Genomic DNA, 22,205 nt, shown 5'->3' with positions numbered 1-22,205 from the left:
AATCAATTGAAACCTCTTTGTTTGTGTGTCATCGCGTCCTATACGTGTCCTTAACTTAATCATTAAAACAGGTGTCAGCTCGAAATGTCTTGGTACCTTTGGTAAATTAAAATGTCATTCAATCGTCTAATTTTTACTTGTGGTAGTCGGTAGGCGCTTTGTGTAAGTAACGACACAACGCCGCAACGTCCAGCTCTTAACAGGATCCCTGTCCCGAAGCAATGTGCAGCGTTCTTTTGACACGTCCCCATAGTATCATTACTTACTTTATCATTAAAGTAATGTAATATCCCCAATGTAATTTCCCCATAGTAAATTTCATTGGTTTTCTAAATGTGGTTCAAGAATAAAAATAATATAATACGTATAAAATTTATTATTTATCGAAAGAACAATTGCAATATTTACATCCTGGCCATAAGGCACATGTGCCTCTCAATATATAAAAAAGGTACTCTGTGCATGTGCCTCATGGCATGGTACAGGGAACGGAACCTGTTAATGCTAACGGTTTCCACCCTAACCGTTAGCCGATTTTACCAATTTTCGATGTCAAGTCAGTCAAAACGAAACTGAGTTTTGGACAGCCAAGGATAACGTTTCAGTACCTACCTTGTCGTTATCACTTCATATTTGAACTTTTGTATGAAATTGTCAGAAGGCATACAATACACTCACAAGGTTCTAAAGTATTAAGATTAAATTTAACCTTGACTGTCATACTTTTCTTTTTTTTTTAAATATTGTTTAATAAATAAAAACAACTTAAGATTGAAATTAGTTTTACACAAAAACACTGAAGCATTTAAAAAAAGGAAATGTGGAAACCTTTGTTTTGTTTTACACACAACAATATATCAACAGCCAGTAAAAAAATAGTTAACGTTTAGGAAGCGGAAAGCGGTATTATCACAATAGCTTAGGTTCGTATAATTCGTAAAACTCACACTCGATATGTGCACTTTCTCATATGGTACAGTACAGTTTCCCAGAAGAAACACATTTTTTAAACGAGAAGTATTTGTAAACTTAACGTTGGGGATAGTGCATATATCCTAGGTAACTAGCATTGAATAACTCTGCGTATCTGAAATAGTTTATCCAATTTTTACTCAAAATTCGTTGAAATATCTAAAACAAACAAATACCTAACCATCCCTTGTAAACAACACGCAGTATGATTCGCGTTATTTACTTTATGGTTAGATAAGCAGATTTTCATTGTCTCTCCCGATAATATACCTAAACGGTTGAGTCAACAGTCACCGTCACCACCACCAATATCTGACACAACAAGCGTGCATAAATATCTGATACGACTCAAATTCTAAGGCCAGAAGGACGTGTCAAATATTTTTACACGCTCCGCTGTGGCAGATATTAATGCTGGTGACTGTACCATCAGCCAAATAAGTGGTATATCAATTTTGAAACAAGTTCCTATGAAATGAATATGTCGCTAAAGTCGAACTTTCAAGTTGACAGATAGACCGGAGGATAGACCGTCTATTGTCATTATTGTTTTATGCTATTTTAAGGTGGTAGACCACATATTTGGACGATGGTACCTAGGTACTTTTTGGGAAAATGCACTTATGAGGAAGAGCACGTGTGTGACGTTAAGTGTACATTTTAAAAAAGTGCCCTTATTGGTAGTGTAGGTTCATTTTGTGAAAAACGCACATTTTAGGAAAGTGTGCTTTACGTTCCTAAACCATCACGGTTTCTCCGAAACTTACTTCAATATCACCAGTTGTGCTTGCATTTTATTTTATTAATTCCATCGTGTTGGTGATGATGACATGTTAACTAGATACCAAGTAAGTATTGTATTAGTACCCTACTCACCTGTTTTCGTGTCAACGGCGTACCTACATAAATCCGTAGCCTTATTGTCTGACGCACTCAAACTCAATACTTTTCATGACTTTTTAGAGGGCATGAAAATCGCACGTATCAGACCATACGATCTCTGGTCTGCACAGGGCAACGCCTAGAAACACTAAAATTGAAGACTGATATTCAAGAAATATAGAAGTACCTACTTACTGTTGGTACGTATACCATATTTAATATACCAAGTCTTGGTTGAAATATTTCCAGCAATATGTATGGCAGTGATATTAGAGGTTGTGGTAGTGAACTCCAGCCTTTTCTGACACTAAAATTAAACTCGCGTAGTATATCTACTCGTACAAAAAAGACACCTTTTCGTAGTTATAGACTTAACTAATAACAAACTTGAGAACAGCTTTGACACAAATTTACGAGGTCGATGCAATCATTTTCTGAAATCGTCTAGCCAATACTATTGCAACATCTGAAAGAACCATCCTATTAATGTCCTTAGTAGGAGGAATCTACTTGATCGCCATATACTTAACTTTAATTTCCGTATTATAAAAATATTTTATTATTATCATACATAATAAATTATAAGTGTGAACAAAATACGTTCTTACAATCCCTTGAATTATTTGAGAACTGTATTCAGAACCTGAGTTGTAGATGAAATAGATAGGTATAAAGCATTGTAAGGGTTTAATCCAATTTTAAACCTGATTTAGAAACACGTACTCGTATGCTATAATCGAATACATTCAAGTATAAATTATAATACACTTATGTAAATTTCACGTGTATTTGGGGGAGCCAAAGATTAGACATAGGAATCATAAAGTTCACAAAATGGTATTCGCAGATTTCACGGTACCCTCTATCATAAAAATCCTCCTGAAAGTTACTGTCGCCAGTGAAAATGCAATTTTGGAAAAGATTACCGTTTGTCTTTGCGATTTTTTTTCTACATTTCGCCATTTGACATAGAAAAACCGAAGTATTAAAGTTCGTAATCCGCCGTAATTTAGGGTGTACTTAATGTACGACTTGTTAATGCTCGGCCTGATAATCCGTGCTTATGTGCACGGTTTATCATGCCGTGCATTATCAGGGCGTACAAAATTATTGCGCGCGCTATAATGTACATACGTAGTAATAAGTTACGACGTGATAATCAAAAACTGATATTCTCGGCTTATACAAAAAAGACCTAACACCGAAAGTTAAGACGGGAGCGTCACTGCGCTTCGCTCCCACCTTAGCCTTCTGTACCTAACCTTACCGAATCGTTTCTGCTCTGATCAATCTTGCTCGCTCGCTTCGCTCGCTCTCTTGCTGCCATTGACATATTTAGTCATTCAAACCGTTTGGATTCAGATTATCACGTCGTACATTACAGCTCGCGAAATATTTTGTACTTACGCCGTTATAATGCGCGACCATGATATTGTACGGCATGATAATCGGAAACAATAATGTTTCGGATTATCACGTCGTACATTATTGCGCATACATTCCGAGTTGTACATTATTGCTTCTCTCCTAAACCGTCAATTCTTTAAGCTTATTTATTCTAATGCGACAATAGCCAGTTTAATAATACACTGTAACTCCAAAAAAATACCATATTTATGGAGTAGTTTAAATATGAAGGTATAATTAAATATAATTACGTTAAGTTCAAATATTTATGAGTAGACCATGTAAATTAGGTTTAGATTAGGTTACTAGTGTAGTGTATTAGTGTTTGGGTGTATTATCTAATGCGTAGACGTAGACGGCGTCGACGCCGAACATATTCAAAGAAATAAAACAAATAATAAATATTAAAAGGAATGTCGTTTACAATAACATAACAACACATAACATGAATAAAATATGTGTATAATAAATCACAGAAAAGAACTATGTAAAGAAAGAATATTAAGCTGATCAACATTCAAATAAAAAAACTATATAACCTAATTAACGAGACATAATCTGCATTGCATTCCACTAAAACTAGATCCTATCTTAACACGATTAAATTTGTTGCACAGTCAAGGCCGATATAATTAAATACTTGTTACTTTTTCTTATTTAAGGCCTTAACCATGATCGTAAATTTTTCTTTTCAACCGAATGACAATATTGAATGGATTAAATTTCGTAAAATGTATAATAAAACCAAAAATAAATGCCTGAGATCAAATTAAGAGATTGGTTAGAATTATCATATTTATCATTATGATTATTCGGGATTTGTTAACAGTTAAAATATTTAAAAAGACCAAGATTTTATAGATCGTAATATCTAATTCCACACGACTTATTTCAATGAGGGTTTTCACAGAGGCGAAATATCGCTAGATGGTGCGTCATGCATGGTGATGGTGGTGTGGCACGATACTAATCGTGAGGTCCGTTTGACGTTTTACATTTGCTCGTGATTGGTTAAATAACTAAATGAGCCAACCACAAGCAAACGTCAAACGGACCTCACGATACTAACGCCATCTAGCGATATTTCGCACCTGTGAAAACCCTCATTGATTCATTATCTGTACATACATATTATTTGTTATGTTATTTATACACGGAATAGAAAAAGCAACTTTTTCACGACACTTCTCGAAAATGTGGCCATAGATTACCTACCTAAATCCAGTAAATAATACTGCCTATATAATTATGTACATTTAACAGCTGACTCATTTATGGCTCTCAAAACACGACAACAATGTAACACATTATGGTAACAGGTCGTATCAATATTATGTATTTCATAGTACGATACGACTTTTTAGAATACATTTCAGAATTTCATTCCCGGCGTGCTAAAACGATAATCGGACCAATCAAAAGTAATCGTCTGCTGCATGTAAAATTAAATTGGCCTCATGCGTCATTCATGACTTTTATGAGGTGTTTTGTTTTTCTTAAACGCATAATATGCACAAAATGCTTTAATTTTTTTAAGTATGAAAAAACGCCACAGCATCGCAGCAGCAGGGTTACTACGAAATTCGAAAATCGAAGTTCGTACCGTACCGTCCCTCACTCTCGTATTAAATAATGTAAGTATCAGCGGGACGGTACGATACGAACTTCGATTTTCGAATTCCGTAGTAGCCCTTCAGGTCGGACATGACGTTTTGATTTTTTTAATATGTGGTTGGGTACTGGCCACTAAGAACAGACCCGTTTAAAAAAATAATTACATCACAAAAGAAAAAACTATAATCGGCGGGAGGAGTGACTCTATTTACTGGGCCGGTAAAGAGTGTCACACGGCGGGAGCAACGCTGTCATTGGATTGTTATTGTTTATTTTGTGATAAATATTTCTTATTTCCTCGCAGTGATCGTGAAAAGCACAATGTTTAGTCTCGGCCAAAAGTGCAATAGATAAATTCATATTATCGAAGGCATCCCCTTCGGGTCGGCCTTCAAACTGACTCGTTCATCTATTGCTTACTTTCCAGCCTCTACAACAATGTACTATTTACTATTCCGAAGTTAAATATAATGAATTTAGTAACATATCCCAAATCAACAAGTTATTTCTTATCTTTATTTTCTTTCATACATACGTTACAAACAAGAAAAATAGTTATCGTCGTACTGCATCTCGTGTCAAATCAAGAAGATACTATTACTTCAAATACATACATATATATGTTTGCAAAAAAGCGAACAATAACGAAAACATATTATTGAAAAAAACTAAACTGTTAAATTAAATTTTAAATTACGTTACAGTTTAAAGCGTGCATAATGTGTCTTATTCAGATATAAAATACAAAATTATACTGTAGCTTATAGCTTAGACTTTAATAAAAATAATAATTCATTAAACATAAGACTAGACATTGAGCGATAAAGTGTAAAGTTCAGAAATAAGAAAAATAGTATAACGTCTAACGCCAACTTACCAGTCCTAACGCTAGCTATCACTATATCTAGTATAATCAATCATATTATATACATATTTCTTACATTTGTCGATATACCTCGAGTTTACTTGACAATTGATTGATATTCAAAAATCAATTTTAGCAGCCGTTTGCTTCGATATGAAAAACAATAAAACAAAGTTTTTGAGCTTCGAGCAACGTAAACAACAGCATAAATAAACTGGCCAACAAATAAAACGTTATAACGTGATAAATAACATTAACTTGTAATACTTTTCCGAACAACACTTGACTTACGTTAGTATCCATCGGACTAAGACGGTGAGAGAGACAAAAATTAGAAACCATGATTATTTAAAATTAAACCATAGGCAACATTTTTCTTTTCAACGAAATAGCTTCTGCTAGTGTGTTATAATATTTCTACTGACCTTACATTCTTTTCGTATATAGTATTTCCGAGAGTAATACTCCTGCCTGATAAATGGAATACTTTACTCCCACAGGCGTTACACGATGACAAATAATTATAAACTAATTTACCCAGAATGAGGAAAACAGTTTGGTTCAAATACGAGTACGAGAAAGAACATTCGCACAGTGCTGCGGTGCTGCAGATACTGTTTCGATTACAACAAGAGTATTAAACTAGGATAAGAATCTCGTCTAATGCTTTGCATTAAAATAAATATCAATGGATAATACCAATACCTATTCATATTTTAAACACAGCTAACTTGTTTCTAAACTTGTGATAAGCGGTCAATTTTCTTAGAAAATCTTGTTTCGTTATTTATTTTTGAAAAATATAGTTACACTTTGCTTATTCTATACTCTTTTAAGAGTTTACCCGTTCATCACATCTTAATCGCAGTGTGCTTGAAAAAATGTCTATTACATAAAATTTTACTACAAAAATTGTCATTTATAGCATATTTTTACCATTACACTGGTTTTGGCAAGAAAAAAGTTTTCGTCGTCTGTTCCACTAATTCGGTTAATGTTAATCAATATTTTGAAACGAAATACAACAAAAGGTGTAAAAAAAGTTCGTGCGACAAATAAGATTGCTATAATTAGCATTATATTGGCCAAGATATGTTAACTAACTAATGTGGATATCTATGCAGACTCAAGAAATTAGTCCAGTTTAATTACTTTTGAACTAATTTACTTGGTGCAATATTGATAGCTTTACTCTTCTCGTGATAAATAAAGTAGTCAATTAAACCGCGTCGCACATGCACTGACTGATAAAAGTGCAAAAATATAAAAACAGTAATCTTCTACTTAGGCCAAAAATTACATCAATATAGAAACAAAGAATAAACGGTGCAGTTATATAAAGTCATTTACACCGAATGAATTATAACTTTAACGACGAAACTCTTGACACTTTATCAAAATATAAAATTATAGAAATAATAACAAACACAACCATACCTCAGCCATATTTTCAATATAGGGGTTCAAGATTTAACAATACAAATATGCCTAAGAAATTTCTCCTAAATTCTTGACCATTCAAAATTTCTCCAACAGACAAACAATGCATAATAATTATGTAAGACTTAAAGAAACAAAATTGCGCTTTATCCTTATCAGGCTTGTACCTTTATTACGATTATGGCAGTGTGAGGTCAGCCAACTATCATTTCGAAAATATAACAGGCGGAATATCTCGAACCCCAAATGTCTAGAGAAATTGCAAGAATAATAATACAATAATAAATTCACATTTAAATATACGATTAATAATGATAACCACTAAAATATGTAGCATGAGTGTTTAACAATAATACTGGGTACATTTCAAATGAAAAGGTTTCGCTCTTACCTCTACGTAAATTTTTGCCACTGCCAGTCTGATACATCATGATTACTTGCTTTTACCTGGGCAGCGAGAAAATAATATAATAGTAATAATATAATGGTAGGCGATCGCTTCATCTGGGGGCACTGCCGTGCCTCCACCCATTCGAGCAAATCAAAGCCACGACCGTACCATACTTTTCTCGAAGTTCTTCTATTTTCGTAAATCCCAGCAATCTTATTGGCGGACTTTTCACCACACGCCATTCTACTTATTCAGTGTTGATGAAAAGCTGCCCTAATAAACAATTAATGCCGAGAAAGTTACTAGGTTAGCTAGTTCAATTTTTTTTAATTAGGAAAGCTTAGTAGTCAACTTGATCTTACCATTCGAACTTGTCTTAACATTCGAATTTCAAATTGCTTTACGTGTATTAACTCTGATGTCTACACCTAATGGGTGCCAAATTATTGCCATTGTACAAATGTCGGGCCAAACGGTGGCCACAGAATCCTTTAAACTTCAAACCAAAGAGGTTATTATTAAAATAGAGGGATGGTTAAAGTAGCAACAGAGTGTGATCTGCTCTAGACTTGATAACAATGAGTTAGAAATAGTAAAGTGTATTACGCTATTTCGTAGGTCGTCTTTACCATTTTATTTAATGGTTCTATATCTATAGGTACTATGGTTAACATAAAAACTTTTGAACATAAAAGAAAAGCCGACAATAACAAAGTTAAATACTTAGGTATATGTAAGTAAAGTATACCTAGGTACCAGTTTGAAGTCGGTGCCTCAGCACTAGTCAGGAGTCTACCTGATGGGCTTCTATCACTCCTCCTGGCTCGTGCTGAGGCACCGACTTCAAACTAAGTTTCTTATTTTTTTTTGCTTTTCAGTTTTTTTGGGATTTAATTTTTTTGTTATAAAGTTTTTATTTTATACTGTATTTTTTTCCAAATTTATATAATACCAACTGCAAGGTACACCCTATCCAATAAAAAATAATTATCAAAATCGGAATACTCTATAAAAAGTTATGCCTGGTCATACAGTACAATCAGTGACTGAACAATCAATCATCCCTTGTTTTCCTACCCGTAGGGTACGAATATTTTTTCCACATTTTAATGGGACCACCCTCGGGGTAAACGCTTTCCAATAAAAAAAGAATTTTCAAAATCGGACTATTATGTAAAAAGTTATGCGTGGTCATACACATATACATACGCGTCGACTTGAGAACCTCCTCCGTTTTTTTTTTCGTCGGTTGATAAGTTATCTAGTGACTAGAACAATAGCTGAAATACGATTTGAAACGACAATGTAACGGGGAGACCTTTTTTGGAACTTGGTTGCTTTCTATTATCCCTCTTAATAAATAAATAAATAAATATCATAACAGTTGACAACAATAAGGGTTTCATGGCAGGTGGAATACCGCAGAATGGCGTTATAATTGAGACGTCCGTTTGACGTTACAGTCTTGCTTCCAATTAGCCCATTTATTTATAAACCAATCACAAACGTGACTAATATATGTCAACTAGCCTAACTTTTCTAAGTTTGCAGTAAGAAAAGCTTGGACTATGGAAACGGGTAAACGTAGTCATACAGATAAATACACATCAAACCTTCAGTACTCGAGAACCTTTTTTTTTATACAAGTTCCATCTCCGACCGATGGTCTAACCCGAGCGGGACCTTAAGCTGCGCAGTAAGGTTCTTTGACCACTATGCTATCCAGTCGGCGCCCTATTAAATTTAACCTGTTTGATTTTACAGACTGACAGGAGAACTTTTGTCTAGCAGTTGGACATAGGGTAAGAAGTAAACCTTAGGGATGCGATTAGTGCACGGGGCGGATTTGGTTGAGGTCGTCTTCGGAATCGGTGGGCGGCGCGAGCTCGGAGCCGGCCAGCACGGTCAGGTGCGTGGAGTCGCTCTGGAGGGTGCTGCACTCGCCGCCGCCGCCGCCGCCGCCGCCCCAGTTGCCGCAGTGAGCTTTCTTCTGCAGCGCTTGCACGTATGACTAAAATAGAATTATACTCGTAAGGTCCGCTGGGACAAAGACCCGGTAATGACGTAAAAACGACCCGACCCGGACTCGCACGGGTGCAACTATACAAAAAGGCGGAAAAATATGAGTAAAAAGGTCTCGTAGGAAAGCCTACAATGAGATCTTATACACACTAGCGTTTTGGCCGGCGATTTCTCAGCGGAGCGGGAGCGCGGCGTGCACGACGAGTGCACACGGCGAGCACGCTGCGATATCGTCGCGATTATTTCCCGCCAGCGTACCGCCGCGGTGACGCCGCGTGGATGCTAACATTAGTTACCCTACGTGGCTTGGGCATTTGATGATGTTATTCCATGCCTGTATACTAATGGGCAATGGCCTCAATTGTTCCCGCGGGAATTATGGATTTACGTTTAGTTTTCCTCAGTTTAAAAAAAATAGCAGGTACGTCATTATAGACTTTTTAAATTTTAGCAATAACCTAATTATACACCATAAATCTTTGCCACGCTTCATGAAACTTCGTTATATTTTATACTTTAAATTTATATCAAATTGTTTTGCAATATTTTAGTAAATATTTTTTTAGCATGTTGGAATAATCTGGCCGTAAGACCCTAAGGTAAGACCATTCGAATTCTAAACTAAACATGGTTCTTAGTATTATCTATGGTAGACGACTTGAAAAAAGTGACAATCAGGGGGGCTACTAAGACGAAATTCTAAAATCAAGGTTCATATCGTTTTCTTGACGCTAATATTATTTAATACGAGTTTGAGAGACGGTACGATACGAACTTCGATTTTCGAATTTTATAGTAGCCCCCTGTATTGTCGGGTAGCCATATTTTATTCAGTTGTTTTCTTAGCGTCTTTCATTAGCTGAGCTGTGAAGTGTTTGGACACAAAATAATTTAATTTTATGCATTTTTTTCCTCGCAATGTGGTGAAAATCATTGTGTGTATCACGGGCCGTAAGGGGATTACCTTCTTACGCCCCTTAATGCACAATGAATAGTACATAAATGTAAATTTTGTTTTCACGCCCGTAATAACAAACTAACCACTAGACTTCAGGCAGAACCTTTGTTTACAGTGGCGCCAACTGGTGAACGCGAAAACGCGTAGCCCTCATTTGCTCATTAAGTAAGTTCAGTTGCGCACCTGGGATATGACGTCCCCGTGTGCGGTCCGCACTTGGTACAGGTACCGGTACTTGCGCTGTTTCATCTCTGCACGCTGCTCGCGCGTCACCGGCCGCGACTGCTGCGCCTTCAGGCGGCGCTTCTGCGCGCCTATACCTTAACACGACAAACAGAACTATAAGGGCCGCCACATACACTCTGAATTCCGATTCGGAATTTTGAACGCAGTAAATCCATACAAATCTATAGACCTAACACATGCGGACAGTAGTTTTCCAATCGAACCTTTCTCAGATTCGGAATTCCTTTCTCAGATGCATGGTGGCCTGTGCGTTCAGAAGTGAAATAAACGTATGTGTGATGTATTTACAGAATTCCGAGTGTATGTGCCGCATCACACTAGCGTCTTTCGGGCGTTGTCATCGGCGCCCGTGCAGCGGTGACGCTATAAATTTTATACCGCATTATATAGCGTAGTATAGGGCGCATTTATAGTATAAATCATCACATTATAATAACACTATCACTATTCAATATTCGACTTGGCCAAAAAGTCACTTTCTGAAAGTGACTTTGGCCAAGTCGAATATTGAATCCATCCATCTAGAACTATCTAGATAGTTTCTATCAATGGACGAGCGATGAACCGAGAACATGATGTATATTAGAATTCAATGGAATTAAACAATCGTGTAGACAAAGCACTTTTTCACGATTACTCTTCTAGTCTCTGGAAATTTTGTGCCGAACCTACAAAATTAATTATTTGATTGAACCAGCCTTACCTACCGATAATTATGGCTGGCTCTGCAAATTGGGGAATTTTATTGGCTCAGGTCGTAGAATTAAGCATACCTAGTAATTTATTCGTAGATATTAATTATTTGTGTTAAGTGACACTATTTAATTAAGGTTTATATTGGTTTCTAATTGGACGATAACATGGTATTACAGTACATATTATGTAGATTTCTATTTTTCATATTTTTTTTCTATTTACTAATATCATATTTACAGTTTGATTAATTCGAGTTAACACTTGACAGATGGGCGTGCCTTCAGTCAATTTTCCACTTTAATGTCATACAAATAAAGTAATTTTTTAGTATACCACTACCCACGTTTACAGATTATGTAAAAACTATTTTATTTGTATGGCGTCTAAGTTGAAAATTGACTGAAGGCACGCCCATCTATAAAGTGTTAACTCCAAGTAAACATACTGTACTGTAGAGTCCATTTTTGAACCAAAAAATCATTTGTAATCACTTCCCTGTGTCTACTCTCATTTCTCTGTCTTATGTAAATTTTAAAATGCCTCTTCTAAATTAATAAAAATTTTGACTAACTCTTTCAATTCTAGAATACTCCATCACAAACTTGGGGGAAAATATACGTCAAAAAATATAATTTTCAAAAATTCTACCCTTATAGGAGTAAGTATAAAGGGGAGTAAAAGTTTGTATGGAAAAAACGTTAGGTATATTTGAAGATATAATTCTAATACTTCGTGAAAAAAAACTTCGGATAAAAAGTAGCCTATGTGTTATTCCAGATGTTCAGCTATCTACATACCAAATTTCATCGTTTTAGTGTGAAGGAGTAAAACACACACACACACACACGTTTTTTTTGTATACTTGTTTTTTTATATTTATAATGGTAAGTACACCTGCCATTCTGACTCTTTGCCCCATTGGACAGAAGCTATTTATTTAAAAAAGATAGCGGTTATATATAAATGAACTTGTATTTTCATTTCGCTACTATTTTATCGTAACTATAAACATACAAAATTATAAATACTTAAATAATGAAATATAAATAAATATAAAATAATTATTCACTGCTGATTGAAGTATCTTAAAGAGCATTCACATCACTAGAGCCAACGTCAGTCAGTCAGTCAGCCAGTCGTCAGTCAAGTGTCAATGTCAGTCACCACGTTTGTTTAAGTACCAGATTGCTTAATTCCATTGAATTCTAGTTTAGTGTGAGTTGTACTAAGTAGTGACTGACTCTGCTCGTGGTGTATGCCGGCGGCGGTGAGCGCGGCCTGCGCGGCGAGACCGGCGGCGGCGGCGGCCGGCCACGCCGCCAGCGCCAGCCACGACAGCCGGCACGGCGGGGCCACCGCCGGCTCCAGCTTCGCCCGCTCCCACAACTGCAAACATACATATAATAATACTATGGCTGTTTTTCCATTAGCCGGCGCGGCACCGTCACCGGCGCCGGGGCTTCGTTTTCCCACTGCGCCGGTGTCGATGCCGGTTTACGCCCGATGAGTGGTACAGTACTGACACGGACTTCAGCACAATTCATATACAACATGCAGTTTTGCCGGGCCGGTACCGAGTGAGAAACATGCTACCCCGGCGACAGCGACGGCGCCGACGGGACTCAACGCCGGGCCGGCGCCGGCGCTGGTAAGTAAAAAGCAAGCCATAAATTTTCATACATTTCTGCTTCCGACACTGGGCGAGATGACCTGACGCCGTATTGTCTAACGTTTCTGACGCTCGCGATCACAATCAAATGACAGTTTTTGTATGCGAAATCTGTCATTTGATTGCGATCGCGAACGTCAGAAACGTTAAGCAATACGGCCTCTGCACGTGCAACTGAGTGAGTGGCCAAATATAGCTCTGGATAGGGAGATGGGACATCAAGAGGAGAGACCTTTGCCCAGGATTGGGACACAGTAGTGGGCGAAGTATAATTGATATAATAATACTACTGGGTACAGAATGCTTACTGTCTACACGCTCTCATTATTAACTTCACTTGTAACCATGTAGGTATGTATCTACTAACTAGACTTTATCCGCGGCTTCGCATGAGAAAACTATTAGTCTTGGATCTAGTTAGGATGATACTAAATTTATATAAATACAGTACCCCTGAGTACAGCACAATATGTACAAAAGATATAGTGACTGGATAAATTCATTTATTTCGCCAATACTGTCATAATCAAAAAGGCGATGCCCAATGTTTTAATGCAGCAAAAGTATTAAAACATTCCTTCGTTGACAGAATACGATCATTCATCAGATATCTCTATGTATGATACGGATAAGTGCGTAACGCAGCTGAACTAACCCACTTGAGCATCATCATTCTTTCGAAGAAATAGTCGATTGACGTGGCTATAACTGCACCGCCGTACACGCTCGTTCCGAATATTGTCAGAACTGAAAAAGATAACGAAATTATTAATTTATTTTCCCTTTTTGAATTCTCATATTCACATTGCATCGGAATGAAATGAACAATTTTTTTCGCTTGATTCATCAGTCTACGGCTATGTAATAAATTAACAAAACATTTGCTCAGTTGCAATCGCATTCCGGCAACTGGGTGAGGGGTATATGACTCACCTTTCTTCCAATACAAGTTGATGACTGCAAAGAAGATTCCGGAACCAAGCAACGCCGCGACACACAGCCAATACTGAAAAGTTTATTTCATTTAGATTTATGGCTACTTATCTTTTTAAACGACTTAAAAAAAGAGAAGGTTATCAATTGAATGCTCGTCGTAATGCATATGGTAAAACGGAACGAGTGGTGAAGCAGCAGGGATCTTCAATAATGAACGTCTCTGCATCGGAAAAAGCAATCTTTCGTAAAAGGTGACGAGCAGTTGATATTCAACTATTTTATCTTAGATTATTTACACTAAAAAGCGTGAAAAATATTTTTTTAACAAAATATTGAACAACTACAAAACACCATGAAATAATTTTCTGCCAGAATGAAGTTGGTGCCTCAGCACGAGCCAACAAGAGTTATCGAAGACCAATATATACAAATAATTTGTATGTCACGTAAGTTCACTTTTTTTGGGAATATTAAAAGGATAATATACATTTAGTTCTTGCACGAAGCAAAAATAATTATTTTTTACTGGCGTATGTAAGCGAACCAGAAACTATTTAAAAACGGGCCAAGTGCGAGTCGGACTCGCGCACGAAGGGTTCCGTACCAATATCTAGGTACATATATAACATAAGACATTAGCAAAAAATCAAGTTTGTTGTATGGGAGCCCCCCTTGAATATTTATTTTATTCTGTTTTTTTAGTATTTGTTGTTGTAGCGGCCACAGGAATACATAATCTGTGAAAATTTCAAGTGTCTAACTATTACGACTCAAGAGATAGAGCCCTATGACAGACGGACGAACAGACAGACAGCGGAGTCTCAGTAATAAAGTTCCGTTGGCACCCTTCGGGTACGGAACCCTAAAAAAGGGTTTTACATTTTTTATTACAGGTTTTGTTTTATTGCGAACCAGCATACCATTTATGGTGTTTATAACTATGTATTCACTAACAATTTGTAAATGTTATATTCTTTTTGGATGCACATATATTGTGGATTTACATTTTTTATAGGGTGCTAATACTTAATTATGGCCAAGGCTGTAGGTACATAAAAAAAACTTAAATTACCGTCGCAGGCAAGCTTTGCAATTCTTCTACATCTTTTAAATTTGTTAAATGATTGAAAATAAATAGACAGGATGGGCAGCAGGTAGGTAAATCCGTACATTCTACTCTACACTAACTATCTAGCCAAATCCAAACGCTTGACTTGAACAAATAAACAGTTTCTAAAAATATGGGCATGTTGATGTAAAAAACACTCATAGCACTTGTTATCTTCAAGGTCTGATGAATTATATGTATCAGACTGCTCTTCAGATGGTTTTAATTGCAAATGTGTATACACAATACAATAAATATTTCTTATTCTTAATACTTGCTCTTAATGCATCGGAAATTGCTAAAATAGCGTCGATAGAAATTAAAATTTTATAATTATTATTTTACACAACATACATACACACATGCACGCACGCACACACGGGCACGGAAGTAAAAAATAATAACCAACAAGACGGAAAACTTTATTTCGCAAGGCAAAAACGATAAGAAGAAAAATGAATTATAAATTTATAGACTGAAAAAGATGCGCTTTTACATTTTTTATTTGATTAAATTTTAAAATACTAGCCATTACCCGCGACTCCGGCCGCGTAGAATTCGGTTATCGCTATCCCGCGGGTACTATGCAATCCTATGTCCTTCCCCAGGACTCAAACTATGTGTATGCCGAATTTCATCTAAATCAGTTCAGCGGTTAGGACGTGATGAAGCAACAAACAAACAAATAAACAAATAGACTTACAAACTTTTGCATTTATAATATGTGAATGTACCTATTAAAATTTGATATACATATCTGTGTGTAAGATGTCTTATAAAGACTTGATCTTTTTTATAATTATATTACATTATCTGATATATGCACATACCTACGTAGATATTAAGATAAAAGTAAGCTAAATAAAACACGTACAACATAGGCACTTTGAGATTAACGTCGCTTGAACAACGCAGTTGCGGTCTATTAACCGTTACTATTGTGGCCCCATTATGTACTTGAAACAAGTGTTCATAATTTCTATGCATCCTATTGATTTAAACAACCTAGGTACATGCGTGTTCATAAACTTGTGAGCAAAATTTTGATCAAAAATATCTGAACACGGCTCTATTGTTAACGGCGTAGAAGCGTGTTTAGATATTTTTGATAAAATTTTTGCTCACAAGTTTATGAACTCGACTGTACAAGGTAGGCACTGTGAATTGTGATACAATTTCGCTGTGGGATCATTCACAAACTTAAAAACGTGTCTTCTAAGCTGTGATGCCAAAGTTTTTAATAAATATTTACAAAAAACTACCAAAAATTCGGCCACAGAGAACATGTGAAGGTGCCCTCATTCTTTGTGTGTAAATTAAGTTAGAACTGTCATGAAATACTCGCAGAAGCACAATGAGCAAAACACATTTAATATAAGACAAGTCAGACTGTCAGAGTTTCGCCAATGCAAGCAGGATTATTTCAAGCCAAATTTTAGTTATTAAAATTAAAAAGCTTATTGCTTAAGAGCAATCTCTCCCAGGCAACCTTTTTTAATGAAAAAAGAAGGAAGGACTAGTATACAGCAGGTGGTCCATCAACAGAATCAGAATAGTTTTCATCTGTACTCGTTATAGAATGGGAGTAGACAGAGAGGGTGAATACGATCGCGAGCATTCGTGCGTTAGACAATATGGCTACACGCTACAGTGTTGAATAATTCACTCGACAAGGAAATGTCTTACTTAATGAAGTGATCACATTACTTGGTTGTGTATTACCAGCTGACTAAACAATACTACCTTTTCCTTTGACTAAAATGGTGTACCTATGCATTTAATAATATTTTTTACTGAAAATATTTTATATTGGTTAATCATAGGTTCATGCAAGGGTTTTTATTTGCCAATGGACTAAAGAGTCCATTATGTCTTGTAAAGACAAGGGGCTATTAAACCCTCTCAGCGCTTTAGGGTGCCTCCACATGCATTCGCTATTCGCTCGTTTGCAGCGATAAATCTGGTCACGAGACCCCACTTTGAAGGTGATTTTGAATTTCCCGCGAATCAAAAAAGTAGCGTCAAGTCGCCGCGTCGAGCAGCAGCGACAAGGTGGCTTCAACATGGACTTGGTCTTGGAAGCTGATTTCTTAATCTCATTTAGTAGCAGTGATAAAAATAAAAGAAATTTGAGTGAATATAGTACCTAAGTAACTAAGATTGGTTTTTGGAATCTTTTTGTATTTTTTATTTCAATTCCAAATTTTTGTTACTTTTACGGTCATCCCGTAAAACCCATATCGAAAATACAAACTGAAATTCAAAACTGTTTTATTTTTTATTTTTTGTACATTGCACAAAACTGCGATTTTCGTCATTTTTGATAACACAACAGTGCTTGGGACTTCATTCAAATATAAAAGCGTTCAAAGGGTTAAGGAGAAGTAAACAAAAACATGAATATGAACTAGATTAAAATAAACTATGTACATAGTCAGAAATACTTCATCACTTACTGTTGTAGGCCTGCTGTCCAAAAAGTGGTCATATATGGCCAATCCGGCGAGGGCTAGCAGAAGACCAGTGTGGAAGCCAGTCATGAAAAGGCCCACATATTGAATCAGCATGGTAATGAGACCAAACAGTAGCCCCGCGCATAACGCCACACCTATAGAACATTACAATTGGGATATATAGGCTGGATCTCAGGAGTGGTGAGGATACACAGTGTCACCGCCGTGAAGCGCACCCACTCATGCACTACATGCCAAAAATTACAAGTCACAGTTTCTATGTTAATTTAAATTACAAAGAAAGCGATACATAAGGAATTAGTTTTTAAATACACTTACAAACATTCCCATAAGCAGGCATAAGATAGTCCTGAAGGCATATCAAATATACAATAGTCGAGCCAAATGTAAAACCCGTCAAAAACATACTGGCTTTGAAGCAACGGTAACCTGCAACAAAATAATCTTTTTAGTAAATAATATTTACTCTAAATTATTTATTAATGAAATGTGGTTAAAATACTAACCAAAAAATGTGTACACAATCCCAAAAGCTATATACATAGCACAGATGACACTTATGATGGGATCATAGTTATAATCAATTGATGTGCAGAAGGAACCCTCAATGTGTGGCCCGTTGAACTTGATGCTCATATTAGGTGGAGCACGGGTTGACGGCGGTACTAGCTGTCCGGCTGATGATGACATCTTGGCACTCAATTTGCACTTTTTATTTAATAAGTTGCAGAAACGACCTGAAATTTATCAGTATTAAGTACAGTAGAACCCGCTTATTATGACTCCCCTTGCAATGATCAGCCACTTAATATGACGTAATTGAATGGTAAAGTTTGGTTTCATATAAAATTCTCTATAACAAAATTCGGATACAATGACTTTGATTAGTCTGCTTTTTCTGACATGTCGGTTATTTTGCATTGACATTGAAATATAATATGATTTCTAAACCCTTTGTCACATCTTTATTTTGCGGCCACAACCACTCTTATTGTTCATCCACCAATTCTCATATTTCGTTTTCTAGATTTTTTTTACCGTACAACGGCAAAAACCACTAGACACTGGCAAAATTGACCTCTGATGGACAGAGACATATTTTTTTAAAGAAACAACAACAACACAACCGCTCTTTAAAATGGAGAATCAAACTCATCATGAATTTGGTCAGCTAAGTCAAATTGGAACAGGATTAAGGAATAATTGTCAGCGGCAGCCTTAGGGGGTGGCGAACAGGGCAATCTCTCTTGAAGGGGTCTCGCACAACAACCCAAGCAAAATTAAATTAACTGTATTTTCGCGTCACATACTTTTCACGAAGGACAAAGGGCCTTGCAAAGACCTGCTGCCTGGAGCCCCGCAATGGGTAAGGCCACCGCTGATAATTATTCAATTCAAATGTTTTATAACTGAAGAAATTCTGAAAATCTCCCAGGATATTGTTAACCAAGTATTAATTGAGTAGTTTCAAATCATTATTAAGGAAAATTAGATTTTTTTTCTTATTTTCTATGATTATGCTTTGTATGATGTAGGTATTTGTCTCTTCCTTTCAATGTCATTATAAGCAGACTCTACTGTATTTTGAGGTCTTAACAGCAGCCATCAGTACTATTGAGCAGAGCCATCCTTTCAGTATGAGACGGCTAACTAGCTCTAGTCAGATTTGCCAATTATAGAGCAGCAGTCGGTAACCTGCAGCCTGCAACCCTCCTCCATAAAGCATGCAACAGTTTAGTAACTGAGTCTTAATATCTCAGTTTTATTTTTTATCAAAGTTATGAACAGTGCAGCCTGCTTTCTCTTGATTTTACCTTTACTTATCAAAAATTATCAACTCCTGGCTTAGAGAATGGTAGTAATAGTAATTTATTTAAGACTGCTTACCTTACTGCTTGCTATATACCTTCAAGTACCAAATAATGCCTCTATGCCAGAGTTGAACAGCCTGAATGCAAATTTTCTAAAGCATACTTTGTTTTAGTGAGGTTTATTCAAATATGGTTTAGGCTGTTTTAAAAACATCTACCTAATATTATAAATATATTATGTACTATACACCCATCAGCAGCATAATCATACACACATCAGCGCTAAGAGCTGCTAGTGTATTATTTCAATAATAATATATTATGTACTAAAATAAAAGCATTACAGTCCAATTTTAATGTTATTTTGATAAAGATGTTGACATAAACCTTGTAGCAAATTATGTCTAAGCTTTGAAATGCCTATACTTCGTTTTTTAGCATTAGAAAGAAGGTAAGTGATCTTGATGTGTCTTTCTATTGAAAAACACTTGAAAAATAATTCATAGCAAGTATGTAACAATTAGCAAGGACATTATGAACATTTGCATGCTTTTGGTATAATAAAGTAAGTTTCTGCTTTTTTCACAAATGTTTTTCAATAAAAAGACTTCAAGATTGTTTACCCTATTTTTAATGCTTAAAAAAACGAAGTATAGCTTTGTTTATTCACTAATAGTGGATAACATAATAGTTAGAAGGTGGGTTACCTTAAACAAGTACATGTATATTTTCGTTGTTACTAGTTATTACGATTTTTGAGTCGTCATCATATTTCGTCAATAATTTTAAATTTATAGTTCGTAGGTCGTCAACTATTTCGTGAACTAGAACACTTTCACCACCCATTACTACTAAAAAACTACCATCTAAAAAAATACAACCCGTGTAAAGAAAAAGGATATGGGTGTCATAGTAAGAATAATATTCAATTAAGTATTTCATTGCTGGGTCCACAATAGTCAAAGCATTGACTAAATAATAAAATAAACAAATGTTGTGTTATCATATTACTCACCATTCTAGATCAGTGTTTCATTTTCACATCGTTACTTTTAACGACGCAATGTGTTTTTCTGCGTATGAATCTGGATTCGATGCTATCTTATTATGAACGCTACAACATATTCTTTACACTAAATCTAATTCTATCATATTTTCTTAAGAAAAATCAAGAAAAACCCACATTTTATTAACAAAGAGCTTAGGTTTCTTTCACACAAGTTGTGATTCGCTTGAATTGTCATGTCATTTACATTTTTTGCTAGTGTTGCAAAATATCGACTAATAAAGTCGGTTTTCTACTGGTTTCGCATCAACTAATGAGCACTGCTTATTATGCCGCATCCACATGCTTGGCGAACAATGGCAAGGCAAACAGCGTACACCAAACATCGAACACGAACGTGTGGTGTGGATAGGTGTTCGCCTGTGTTTGCCTGTTTTTGTTCGTGTTTGCCAGTGATCGGCGTCAGTGTCGGTTTTTGTGCGCAAATCAAAGGGTATTCGACAAACGTGTTTGCGATGTATCCAAACCAAACGCTTCTCTATAGTAAACGTGTTTGCGATGTATCCAAACCTTGTACGATTTCTGTGAATTTTGATCATCCACCAACGTCTTGGTTTCCTTCTTTTTCATTTTGCTTTCTTTATAATAAAAATAGGTCAACCCGAAAGCAATCCCTCCACAACAAGCTCGTCGTCCGCCATGTTTACCAATCCGGCCATGTTCGCCAAGCATGGGGATGCCGGTTTTGTGTTGGGCGATTGTGGTCAGTGTTTGGCAAGTGTTTGGTATTTTATTTGTGGCAAACACCAAGCATGTGGAGGAGACATTACAATAATGAATATGCTTTTAATACTTAATTAACGTGACTCGCACGCAGCCTCACAACCTCACAACTTTAATGCATATGAAACAGATTATACCTATAAGGTATTTTTTAACATAATTTTTTTAAGAATAAAATTCATGCTGTCTTTTTTCATTTATTTTCATTTTGTATAGTGTATAATATAAATGTTTGCGCCCTTGTTACGAATTTATAACCGATATTTTTTTATTCGTGAAGAGAGCTGCCAAAAATCCCTTTCTTTAAAATTTACCGCTATTTCTTGCTGCCATGATTTGCTAGTCCTACTTTCTTACAGGGAATAGAGCGGTGTTGTTGATCTTATGCGGGACTTACACACTCGTCTCGTGCCTCGCGGCTCGCGTGATCAATGGTAAATGAGCTTCTCGTTTACACTCATGGCGAGTTCAGTTGTCTTTGAGCTTACAACCTGCACAGCACAAGGTTCACACTCGAATGGAGCGAGAGCGCGAATGTAACCACCAAGCTCGCGTTCGTCGCGAGGTCCTTTAAATATTTTTAGCTTTATTTTAGTTATACTTTTGAAATGAAATGAAATATTTTTATTGCAAGACAACAGTTAACTAGTTATATATATAACTTTTGTGAATCCCGTACGATTCGTTGTAACTCAGATCCCTGATTCAGTGTTACCCAGGCATGGGTTACAGTGGACCACGTCGTGGTCACCACGCGCCATTTTTTTTAAATTTATATATTTTATTACTGAACTTACCATCTGCTTTCTTTGGCTTTCAAACATACATAGTAAACGTATGTTTAAAGAAAAAAAAACAGCTTTTTGAAGAGACACTAGTGCGATTAAAACAATTTTAAAAAAATCTGCTCAACTGAGACCCACTC

The 22,205-nt window shown here is 36.1% G+C and overlaps 1 protein-coding gene across 4 annotated transcripts; it reads right to left on the bottom strand.

Annotated features, from left to right (window-relative positions):
- Positions 1-6,965: 6,965 nt before the first annotated feature.
- LOC141433358 (transmembrane protein 198) lies at positions 6,966-20,751 on the bottom strand. Of its 4 annotated transcripts, none has more exons than XM_074095378.1 (10): positions 20,507-20,751; positions 18,187-18,417; positions 17,999-18,109; positions 17,663-17,814; positions 14,096-14,168; positions 13,818-13,909; positions 12,735-12,879; positions 10,735-10,871; positions 9,387-9,582; positions 6,966-7,627 (listed from the first exon to the last, which is right to left on the bottom strand). In XM_074095378.1, exons 2-9 carry the CDS (start codon positions 18,368-18,370, stop codon positions 9,400-9,402), a joined length of 1,077 nt encoding a protein of 358 aa, XP_073951479.1. In that variant the 5' UTR covers positions 18,371-18,417; positions 20,507-20,751; the 3' UTR covers positions 6,966-7,627; positions 9,387-9,399. The 4 variants fall into 4 exon arrangements, with proteins under 4 accessions (XP_073951479.1, XP_073951470.1, XP_073951488.1 ...); XM_074095369.1 differs by lacking the exon at positions 6,966-7,627 and adding an exon at positions 20,199-20,357 and having other exon boundaries at positions 7,659-9,582; XM_074095387.1 differs by lacking the exon at positions 6,966-7,627 and having other exon boundaries at positions 7,659-9,582; positions 10,735-10,865.
- Between the last annotated feature and the right edge of the window lie 1,454 nt (positions 20,752-22,205).

The sequence above is a fragment of the Choristoneura fumiferana genome, chromosome Z, assembly GCF_025370935.1.
Source record: "Choristoneura fumiferana chromosome Z, NRCan_CFum_1, whole genome shotgun sequence".
In the NCBI taxonomy this organism is placed as follows: domain Eukaryota; kingdom Metazoa; phylum Arthropoda; class Insecta; order Lepidoptera; family Tortricidae; genus Choristoneura; species Choristoneura fumiferana.
Note: the sequence above shows the minus strand (reverse complement) of the source record. Positions and strands in the feature narration are given on the sequence as shown.